Source organism: Balaenoptera borealis (genome assembly GCF_965194805.1).
Source record: "Balaenoptera borealis genome assembly, chromosome: 6".
Classification (NCBI taxonomy): Eukaryota; Metazoa; Chordata; class Mammalia; order Artiodactyla; family Balaenopteridae; genus Balaenoptera; species Balaenoptera borealis.
The window spans coordinates 61,741,794-61,754,087 of record NC_138863.1 but is presented as its reverse complement, the minus strand read 5'-3'; the positions used below and the strand labels follow the sequence as shown (position 1 = coordinate 61,754,087).

At 35.3% G+C, this 12,294-nt stretch overlaps 1 protein-coding gene across 2 annotated transcripts in view; it reads right to left on the bottom strand.

The window, feature by feature from the left end:
• The window catches only part of TLK1 (tousled like kinase 1), a 154,293-nt gene that overhangs the window by 45,424 nt on the left and 96,575 nt on the right, over window positions 1-12,294 (bottom strand). For both annotated transcript variants that reach the window (XM_082395397.1, XM_082395396.1), the window contains 3 exons: window positions 8,647-8,757; window positions 8,396-8,532; window positions 5,208-5,396 (listed from right to left, as the gene is read on the bottom strand). In XM_082395397.1, the coding sequence (XP_082251523.1) occupies window positions 5,208-5,396; window positions 8,396-8,532; window positions 8,647-8,757 (437 nt within the window). The remainder of the gene's footprint in view (window positions 1-5,207; window positions 5,397-8,395; window positions 8,533-8,646; window positions 8,758-12,294) is intronic.

Below are 12,294 nucleotides of genomic sequence, written 5' to 3'. Positions count from 1 at the left end.
GATCTTACTAGAGGTAAAATCAGAGATGTAGGATAAATGAAGAACAAAACAGTGATAAATACATCGGTAAAGTTTAGATGAACACTGACTATACAAGACAATGTCTTTAGGTAGGGGTGTGTGTGTATATATATGTATGTATATAAACACAACATACTTCTAATACAGAAAAAGAATCAAACAAAAACTAAGCAATCCAAGAAAAGGTAAGAAAAAAGGAAAAAAGGACAGAGACTAGGCAGGATAAATAGAAAGCATGAGAAGAAAGATGAGATTTAAGCCCTAATAAATAAGTAAATACATGAAATTAAAATGGATTAAATGCACAAATGAAAGATTTTTTCAGACAGGATTTTTAAAAAATCAATTACACGTTTGTAAAAACCCAGAAAATATACAACACCAAAAGCGAATCCCAATGTACACTACACTTTGGGTGTTAATGCTTGTCAATGTAGGGTCATCAATGGTAACACATATACCACTCTGGTGCAGGATATGTTGATAGCGGGAGAGGTTGTGCATGTGTGGGGACAGCAGGTATATGGAAACCGTACTTCCTGCTCAATTTCGTTGTAAACTAAAACTGCTCTAAAAATACATCTTATTACTTTAAAAAAGTCAGTTATGTTAATTACCAGGAACAAGTGATCAATCAAATAACAACTTCATGCTATATAAAATATAATCTTGAGTTAAAATTTAAGCTTTAAATGAGAAAAGAGTGACCTCTAAAACTTCACTCATATAAAATATAAGGTAAAATATTATTGTTTACTTTGCAATCATCCTCCATGAAACACAAAATATACAGATAAAATCAAAACAATTTAAAACATATTTAACATGAAGTCAAAATCTTGATTAACATGTATTAATAATATACAATTAAAGCAAGGATCATTTAGACATTATCCATAGCTAATACTAGCTATGCAAACTATTTACTCTGAATAGTAAGTCTTTGTGACTAAAATGAGAAATTACTACCTAAAAAACTTGACTGAATCTTGCTGGTAGTTAAAAATTAGTTAAGAGCCAGGAACCATGCAAGTACTTCATAAGCATCACCTCATATCATCCTTTCAACATTATGATGTAGGTACTTTCACAAGGAAATGGAGGCCTTAAGAAGTAAAACCGCTTACCAAAAAAACAACCTGGAAGAGTCAGGGCTGGATTCCATATCTGTCTGACTACAGAGCTTAAAATGCTAACCACTACATAACAGTGACTTTATTTTCTATATTAATTTCTTGATAGAAAAATAATGAAAAATTCATTATCTCTATTCTAATAACTATGCTAGATGTTCTGCACAAACAGGGATTCAAAAGAAGTTTTTAGAAGACAGTTGCAAAGTATGGCTGCTAAAATCAAATTAATATATATGAATCAAAGTGCTTCTGTGGCTTTTTTCCCTATTTAAATCTATATTTGTATAAGGATGCAATCTAACTGCCATGTAGTATTACTTCATTTGCCACTCCAGGAACACACAGCAGTATAAGTTCTAAGTCAACATATGCAGTAAAATGGGATGACAATGAGACAAGTCTACGACTAATAAACTACAGTTAGGGCTGTTAGCACCCTAGAAGACAAGTCGGAAGCAAAACACCTGTGGCAAACTAGAAAAAATGGCCTTCTGAGAAGGAGAAAATGAAATTCAATCAAATGCTTATGTATTGTAATTTAGTATTTACTGACCACTTTCCATATGCCAGGAACTGGACTAGATATTGGGAGTATAGAGATAAAATAGTGAGATAAATGTTACAGTATCGACAGGCATGTACAAAAGGCACCTAACTTGAGGGGAAATGGGAAAGAAACTGGGAAGAAAAAAGGTCAAAGAGGATTTCCTATTGGAATTGGCACTGGAGGCAAGACTTTAATGATAAATAGAAAATGAGACAGATAAAGAAAGGCAAGGAACAAGATGTACAAAAGCACAGAAACAAGAAAGCATAGTCCATTTAGATAGAGACCTGAAAGAGTTTAATATAGGATGCATAGGGTAGACATTGGAGAATGAGAGAAAAAAGAAGGCCTATAAAGGGTTTTCATGAGAGTGAATTTTATCTTGAAGGCCAGTGAAGGAGGTTAAACATGAAAATGACATGATGAGATATGTAAGAAACAGTAATTTAAGTTTAAAAAAAAAAAAAAAAAGAGAGATGCGGTCCTATAGTAAGATAGTGGTAATGAAGACTGACAGATACAAAAATGTTATGGAAATAGACACAGAGAACAAGGGAAAGGCAAACATCTAAGGCGTTTCTAGTGTCATTAACTGAGTGAATGATGATGCTGTGACTGAATACACAGAGGGCACTATGGCAATACCTCAAAGTGATAATTAACTCCTATCCTTCAAAGATCAAGGAAAAGCTCTCAAGAGGAGGAAATATCTAGTATGGGATTTAAAAGATGAGCAGAAATTAAGACAATGGGTTCGAGTTTAAAACTTGGTGGTGTACATATATACATACACTAATATGTCTAAAATAGATAGTTAATAAAAAACCTGTTGTAAAAAAACCCAAAACAAATAAACTTGGTGGTGAGTGGGAGGCACTGGTCAATGCCAAAAGATGAGGCTAGAGAGGTCAGAAGCTGCCAAGTCAAAAGTGCTTTCTGGATGATATCATTCAAGCAATGGAGAGCTATGTTAGGTTTACAAGGAAGAAAAAGAAAGGACCATATTTTTATTTTGGAAAAAAAGATTCTGACTACAAGTTGAAAATGGATTCAAGGCCTAGACCAAAGCTGAAAGGTGACGGGGTGGGTAGGGGTGGGGAGAGAGAACCCAAGTAAGAGGTGGCAGGGGACGCATTTGAGCTCTAGAAGATTGGGTGTCTACAGGGGTGGAGTTAAGCTAACACACACTTTCTCCTGTATAATCGCTCATCTACCCATCTACCCTTTTTAAAGCAACAAATTTACTAATTTATGAAAAGTAAATCGTTTGTTGTCGTTTTTTAATATCAAGAGCCAAAGGATTTAATTCCAACTTACAACAACCCCTCCAAAAATTAGGAAAGGCTTAAAGAAGGAAGTACATTTTAGACTTCAAAATATAAGATTATCATCACCTGTTTATTAATGGAAAATAAAATGAAAATGGATTAAGAAAAATAAATGGAATCTTGATCAAAAAGCTATAAGTGACAACCAGAATTCTGGCATGTGGAACTGCGAGGATGGTGGTACCATGTACTAATTGAAAAAACACGGGAGGTGGCAAGGGGTGTGTGTGTGTGTGCGTGTGTGTGGGTGGGTGTCTGTGTGGAGAGAGAGAGAAAAAGAGGGGGTGTCGGGGGGACTGAAATGGGAAAGATAAAAATAAACAGTTTTAATTTTGTGTGTTTAGTAAATACAGTTTTGAACAGGCTGCATTAAAGGCTCTTGTGAGGCATTTAAGTACCAATATCAACTAAGCAAGGATATGACATTCAAGACTGAGATACAAACATTTGATGATACTCAAGAGAGAGAAGTGGGCTGGAGAAAGAAGTCTGGATGTCAGCAGGACATACATGCTAACTGAAACCCTAGGAGTAGCTAATACTCAAGGAGAATACATAGAGTAAGAAGTAAGATGGCCTAGGACAGATTCTTAAAATCCTACATTTTACAAATTGGTAAGGTAAATGATGTCCAAAGAAGAGACTGAGAAGATGTAGCCAGATAAGTTAAAATGAAAATTAGGGGAACAGGTTATTTCAAAAACTAAGGCAAGAAAGAGCCTTTTGGGAAAAAGTCAACAATATCCAATGCTGCCAAGTTAAAGACTCAAATGTCTATGGTATCAAGGAGATAATCTTTAAAAGAACAATTTCAGTTAAGAAAGGAGAGATCTGGAAAGTGAGGCAGAGGAGACTGCAAGCACAGGCAAGTCTTTCTGGAAACCTAGTTATAAAGATGACAGAATATGGAGACTGGAGGGATTTAAATTGAGGGAGAATTTTTTTGTTTTGTTTTGTTTTCTAAAAGGAAGGAACCAGTAGAGAGCAAAAGGCTGAAGATGTAAAATAAAGGAGGTATCAATAGAAGAGGTCCCTGATGTAGCAGGGAATGGGCTTCAAAGCATAGATGAAACATTATTTCTCAACAAAGGAGAAACATATTAAAAATAAAATGGAGGGTGTGTGTATGTATTTTCTACTCACATATACTTATATAAGGTCTTATAGAACAGAAAAATTATATAAATTAGGTTGCATCTATACACTGAAATTCTAACAATGGTGTTCTCTGTGGGATGGGATCAAGGTCTGTACTGTTTCATTATGTTCTTTTATATTTTCTGAATTTCCTATGATAAGCACATAACAATTTTTTTAAATGTCTTTGACTTTTGAATTATAAAAAGTAATTCAGGGACTTCCCTGGTGGCGCAGTGGTTAAGAATCTGCCTGCCAATGCAGGTGGACACGGGTTCGAGCCCTGGTCCGGGAAGATCCCACATGCCACGGAGCAACTAAGCCCATGCGCCACAACTACTGAGGCTGCGCTCTAGAGCCTGCACGCCTAGAGCCCGCAAGCCACAACTATGAGCCCGCGCACCTAGAGCCCATGCTCCGCAACAAGAGAAGCCACTGCAATGAAAAGCCCACGCACTGCAAAGAAGAGTAGCCCCCGCTTGCTGCAACTAGAGAAAGCCCGCTCACAGCAACAAAGACCCAACACAACCAAAAATAAATAAATAAATATATAAAGAAATAAATTAACTTATAAAAAAAAGATAAAAATTTAAAGAAGTAATTCATCATTAAAGCAGAAAACCTAGAAAACAAAGAGAAGCAGAAAGGGGAAAACAATACCTATAACCTCTGAATGTGCTGCTTTCATAGGTTGAGATTACTTAACATTCTCTCAGAAAAAGGAACACTAATAGGAATGTTGAATTGGAATAATCAAAACTGATAACTGACTCTATCATTCAGACGTGGAAGAAAAAGTGGATTCCAGCCTCTTCTTAGCTACCTAAGTCTTCATTTTAAAAGAGGATTAGTAAATCTCCACTTAGGTAGAATTCAGATTTGGGGGCTTATTATTATTTTAGAAGTAAATTTTTTCAATACTGCCTTCCTTCCTGGCCATAATGATTTTTACTACTTACTTATAAATAACATCCATTACAAACATTCATGCTCACTGGCAACAATTTAAAAAAAGGAAAATTAAAAATGCAGGCTTACAGTTGTGGTAAATTTGGTCTAACAAAGGGATCATTTTCTGCTCCATTGACTGCTTTGTTTTTCCTTTGTTTTGGTTCAGAATTGGTAGAGGGTGCCTGAGAATTATTAGCTGTGGGAGGTTTGCGTTTGGCTAGAAGTTTCCTTTGCCTTTCAATATCTTCCCTTTGCTGATTCACCCACTCTTGTTGCCTGCATAAAAATAAACGTAAAAGAAAATTAACCTTCCATTACTTTTCACAGTTAAAACATGAAAATACATTAGTTAAACATGAAAAATCATATAATATAAATTTGTAACCTTATGGTCCCACCCTTGTGAACCAACACCTTCTCATTGTCCACGTCTCATTTGAAACATTCATTTCTGAATAAGGTCTTCCCTAAACCCCCTGAACTAGAAAAAGATGTGCTGCCACATATAATTTCATAGTACTTTGTAGCTCCCCACCTCCTCCTTTCTAACAAATATTCCTACAGACACTTGATCAGAATGTGTCTGGTTAGACTAAATCACTCCATGAGAATAGAGACCACAACTATTTTATACCCTATTGTACCCTTAGTGCCCAGCACAGTGACTGGCACATGCTAAGCATTCAATAAATATTTGTTGAATAAAATAAATGAGCTATTAAAAAAAAAAGAATTAACAGAGTTAAAGAGTAGGTTTTATACATGCATCTCATTACTTACTGTTTAAAGAAAAACTTACAAAAGACAAATGTGAATTTAATAGAGTGTTATTTTCTAAATGTATCTCTGTCAAATTTTGGGAATGGGTAGGTGATATTTTGAAATGAAACAAAAATTGACCTCAGAAATTTAGGAAGAAAGAAGGAATTTTGACACTTTAAAGAGAAAATAGCAAAAAATAAATAAATAAATAAAGAGAAAATAGCAAGAAAAATTTACATGGCTTTGAAAAATGGGCAATTAATATAAGTAAAAATATTACTGCTTCCAACTGAAGCTTTTTAAAACCATCCTATCATACAACGCCTTAAGCTTGTTCTAATATAATTATGTTCCCTCTTAGGTCACCTCACCACACTAGGAAAAAATTTTAAACTCTACATGGTGGTGATACTCAGATTTAGAACAAGTCAAATATTTCAATTCCTTGCTCCCCCACCCCTATTCAAACCAGAACTAGAGAACTTCTACTCTGCTGACGAAGAATTGGTTTTACATACATTTCCTTGTCCTATGGTTCTAGCCAGGTAGTAGCAGAACATGGTAAGAGGGAAAGAATCAAGAATCACCTAGGTAAAAGAGTAAAACGGTGGAGAAAAATCTCAAGAATAGCAAAGTTAGAATAAGACTTTAATCTAGTTTTCTCCTTGAAATGGTTATAAATAATTTCAATTTATTTAAAAATTAATTTTAAAGCTAGTTTCGGGTACAATCAAGATGTTATTAATGAAAATAAACAGCAATAACCTACTTAAATAATGAAAGAAAAGAATTACTGGAATGGATATATATCTAATCCCTGATTATTCAGTAATGACCTACATTTTAGAGATTAATATAATATTACTAATTTTTATTTATTTCTCTTCTTATCCTCCAACTACTTCGGGTTATATCACAGATATATAGCTTGATATACACTGATAAATATCAACTGTTTGATATAAAATATGTATATGTAACAACATACAGTAGGCCCTCAGTAAATGCTTATTAGTAATAAGAAATGCAAGTAATTTTTTAAAAACTAGATTACTGCTTTATTATAAAAGGATACAACTCAGAAATAGCCAGATGGAAGAGATGCATAGGGCAAGGTATGGGGAAAAGACATGGAGTTTCCATGCTCTGAGCCTGATACCCTCCCCAAATCTCTACATGTTCACCAACCCAGAAGCTCCAATTTTGCTTTTTTTGACAGCTCAATGGAGAAATTTTAACAACCGGCAGAGTTTATATTTTAAATTCATATTTTTAGTTTATATTTAAGGTTATATTATATAAACTTCTCTTTTATTCATTACCAGGACAACTGTAGATCTGGGTTTAGTAGCTCAGAAAAACACTCGAAAATTTTAAGTTCTATCTCAACTGTATTTCCTACTCTCCATTTCTACTGTTAATATTTTAGCTCAAGCCGTATCACTTTTCATTTGGATGCTTCTCCATCTGAACTGTCAACAATCTATGTTCTTTCCAATATTATTCCCACATCACCACCAGCTACCTTTCTAAAACTCAAATCTGACCCCACACACCACACATAACACTGTAAGAGCTCCCTATTATCCACAGAATTAAAACCCAAACTTCCTACCATCATAAAGACACTGTCCTTCATTATAGTATACCTCACACCCAGCACAGTTGTGTTGAACAGAAGCTGGATAAATCAACTGAGATAGAGAGAAGACCATTCTGTGCTTAAGTCCTGGGAACCAGTGTTTAAAACAGCAGTGTTTAAGTGATACTATGTGAAATAAAGCTTTGCCTTCATTTTCCATTTAACTGGACTGACTCTGGGAAAGCTGATTTAGATGCTGGCACCACTCTTGCTTTGCAGGTTTTTAAAAGTTTTCCAGCTTAAAAAAAAAAAACAAAAGGAGGAGCATAGATCCCGGCTCACCACATAAACAGTCAACCTACCCTTAGCTACCACCATCTGAACTCAAGAAAACATGGCAACAACGATTTCTCCATTTTAAAGTTTACCTCAGAAGTGCTAAAGCCACATGCTCAGTTCAACTGACTTATGAGCTACTATGTCTGAGGCTGCAGAGAAAATGTTCCTGTCTTTTCCATAGGAATAGAGAGCAGGCAAGTGCTGAAGTAAGGACTGGGGAATGGGGGTGGGGGTGGGGGGCGGAGAACTAAGCAGAAAAATCCCAAGATATATAGATATAATCTTCCAATGAAAGTTCAAACTTTTAACAATTTCCCTCCCAACTAATCTATAAAAAGCTAGGTCAGTTTATGTTCTGGAAAAGTCATATTTAGAATAATACATCATACTATACAGATGAATGCTAACTAATCAAGAAGTCTGCTAAAGCTAAAATTGTAATGCCTGTTCTATGTTCCTTTCAACTGTATTAAATTCTGATATCAAAGAGTAGTAAGGAGTATATGTAGAACATAATTCCAAATCTATAATCTTTGAAAGTAATGAAAACCCAAAGGAATACTAAATTTTTTAAAATGTAAGAGTGACTAACTTTACAAGATTCTGAAATGCAAAACCATCTGTCCATTGTTCAGTAAATGAAGCACCATGTCTAACGGTCGTGAAATGCCCAAGGCGTAATCTGTCTTGCATACTCTTCTCTCTGCTTGACAGTTTTTCTTGTATACTCTGAAAAAAGGAGGAAAAATCATCATTCAATTTTATTAATTTAAATTTTAAAAGCATACAAGGTAAAAGGGGCTAGTGAAAGGAGAGGGAAAATTTATTGAACTTTTAACTTACCTTTTCGATAAGTAGTTTCTTGCTCATTGATATGCACTTATTTAATCGTTCTTTGTATTTTTCAAGTAATTTTTGTTGTTCATCTATCTGCCGTCTGAGATCACAATTAGCCTACAACATAAGTAGACAATGAAAAAGGTCTACAATTTGTGTATATGAGACATTTAAGAATATACATTTTGAACAAATTTCATAAAGAGAAGGATTAATAAGATTAAGTATTTGAATATGATACTAAAAAATTTGTTAAAACATCTACTTACCATGGGAATAATACTGTTATATGCTGCTTAACTGTGTAGTGGAAAAGTACATGGAATTTGTATCCATACTCCATGGGTTCAAATCCACACTCTAGGATATATAATCTGGGCTAAGTCAAACAAGTTATCTGAACCTTAGCTCAGTTTTCTTATTTCTAAAACAGAGCAACACCATTCTACCTCATTTAATTAAAAATAACTGAAATATAGTAATACAAAGCGTCTAAACACTTAAAAATGAATGTGAGTTCTCTTCCATCTTTTGTAACTAATAAAACTTCTTTCTCCATTAAACTTGTGGAAGACACTGCAGATGCCTATCCAATAGCTAACTATTCTCACCATCTTTCTTGGCCATATGAATACAAATTTTGTTAACTTTGTAGGCAGCCATACGCTCAGGCAAGGGGCTTCTCTCTAAACTCAGAAGATGAGTCTGATTAGTCTAGTACAGTCAGTCACCAGGGAACAACCTGGAGAGCTTGTTGGAACACAGATTACTGGAACCCATTCCCAATTTCTGAATTAGTAGCTCTAGAGTAGGCTCTAAAAGTTTATTTCTAGTAAGTTCCCTAGTAATGTTGATGCTTCTGGTCTGGCGATCATTCTTTGAAAACCATAGGTCTAGGCCAATCATGGTGGAAGCCAAAAGACAGCGGCATAATACATCAAAAATGCTGGGAGAAAATATAGCTGCCAACCTAAAAGTATGTATCTAATAAAATTGTTTTCCAAGGAAAAGGGTAAAATAAAGATACTTTCAGAGGAACATAAATGGAATTTAGCATCAGACCCTTATCATTAGGTGCAATTCAAACAGAACCCCAACAAATTGTTTATGTGTGTGAAAACTGAAAAACTGACACTAACACTTCTCTAAGACAGCAAAGGGCCAAAAGTAGCCAAAAAGGAGATGATACTTGTTCAACCACACATCAAGATTTAATATAAACCTAGAGTAATTATAATCACCTGAATCTATTTTCTCCTTCTTCCGTAGTAATGGAAGACCAACATTTTATTCTGGATTGATATGTGTCTAGCTAAAAGACTGTATTTCCCAGCTTCCCTTGCAGCTAACGATGGTCAGTGAAATGTAAGCAGAAGTTGTTAAGTGGAACACCCAAGAAGGCTGAACACGGAATTGTTGCATTTTTTATTTCCTTCCTCTTCTTGTTTTCTGCTTAAGAACACAGATATCATAACTGTGACTCTAATAAATATTTTGTACCTTGATATGATCTTCAAGATGAAGGCCATGTACTAAGGGTGAAAGAGCAGAAAAACTGAAGGAGCCAAGATCCTATATGACACTGTGAAGCCATCACACCTGGGCTGCCCCGTTCTGCTCTTCTCTCAAAAAACAATATTGTGTCTCATTTAAAGTACTGCTGTTTATGGAAACCTGTCCGGACACCTACGGCCTGAGCAGCTCAGTTGTCTCTGCTTGATAGCAAGGCTCTGCCTGGCCGGAAATAAAGCACGGCCAGTGAAATGGCATTTCCACAAAACCTACTACCTTCCATTCAAAGGTCCGTGGCCCCTTATGCTTTGTCCAGGGGGATAACAGCCCAACCACACACGTGTAGACATCGCTGTCTGGACAGATGAACAGGCTCCAGGCCCTCCTCAGTCACATACGGGATGAATGGTCAGTGTGGCAGTAGCAGCTGCAATTGCAGTGCCCCACCCAGCCTCCCTCACTAGCCCAGGGGCCAGGGAAAGACTGCGCCTCCACCCTTCTCCTCACAGAGGTGAGCAGCATGTAGAGAAAAGGAAAGCCTGTCTCGGGTGTGTTAGTGAGGGGCACTGTGTTCCATGGGTTATCACAGCACCATTTCCTCCTGGGCCTGCTATGGAAGGGCCCACCTCCATCCCCAACTGGATTTGGTTTTGGGCGGATGACTCAGTGGGCAGGAGACACTGTACCCTCATGCTCTGACTTGGAGCCCTCCTTTCTGTTCTACTCTCAAAAAATAAGATTGTATCTCATTTAAAGTACTGTTGTTTATGTTCTCTGTTACTAACAGCCAAAGACAACTGCTAGATGATAAAAAGATGCTGTGGTACCAGTATAGGAATACACAAATAGAATATGGAACTTAACACAGAACACAGAAATAGATCCACTTGTATATGAAAACAAGATTGCATGATGGGGCTGGAAGTAAAAAGTGGACTTTTAATTCCGTGGTCTGGACAACTGGTTCTCTACATAGAAAGAAATTAAAATGAAACCTTACTTCACACTATACCCAAAAATAAATCCCAGTGAGATTTACAACTTGTACTGAAAAAGCAGACTATAAAACTTTTAAAAGAAAATATAGAAGAACATCTTTATGACATTAGGGATTAAAACAACAAATTATTTTGGTATATCTTTGATAATAATTTGGTACAAACTATAAATAAAAAGATATATTTAATCATATAAATTTTAAATGATCTAATCATCAAAAGACAGTACAAAGAAATAAAAAGATAATTCACACACTGGGAGAAAAATCAACATATATGGCCAACAAAAAACTGATATCAATTTAAAAAACGACAGGAACCCATTAAGAAAAATGAGCAAAAAAAATGATCATTTACTTCACGGAAGAAATACAAATAGTTAATAAATATTTTTAAAGATGCTCAAAAAATAAAGTGAATGCATAATAACAAATACCTAGTTACACCCATTAAATTGAACCCCCAAATTAAATATGATTATAATGAACCTTGGCAAGGATAATAAGCAATAAGATTATTTCTTGCTCATTGTTGGTGGAATGGAAACTGATCCAACCACCTTGGGAAAAATTTGCTATTATAAAGTATAGTTTAAGATATGCATGCCCTATACTCTGGCCATGTCTCTCCTGAGCATATACCATAGAGAAATTCTTCCACACGTGCCACAGAGATATGTACAAGAACATTCTTAGCAGAACTGTTCATACTAGCAAAAAGTAGAAATAAAATGTCCACCAAGAGCAGAAAAGATAAATTATAATATATTCGTATAATGCCTTACTATGTAGCAGTGAAATGAACAAACTATTATTACATGACAATCCCGCATATAATGTTTAGTGAAAACAAGCAGGGCAAAATGGTACAAACAGTGTAATTTTGTAATTTATATAAAGTTCAAAAATAAAGTGAAATAATACGTTGTTAAGAATGTGTAAGATATATGTAATATAACTATAAAGAAACATAAAGGCATAAGAAATAAATAAATACAAAATTTAGAATAGTGGTTAATGGTAAAGGGATGTGAGAGAGTGAATGGGATGGGACCAGGACAGGCACACTGGATGTTTCAAAGGTATCAGTAATTATATGATCACGGATGATGGTTTCATTGAGTTTCTATACCAACGGTTCTCAG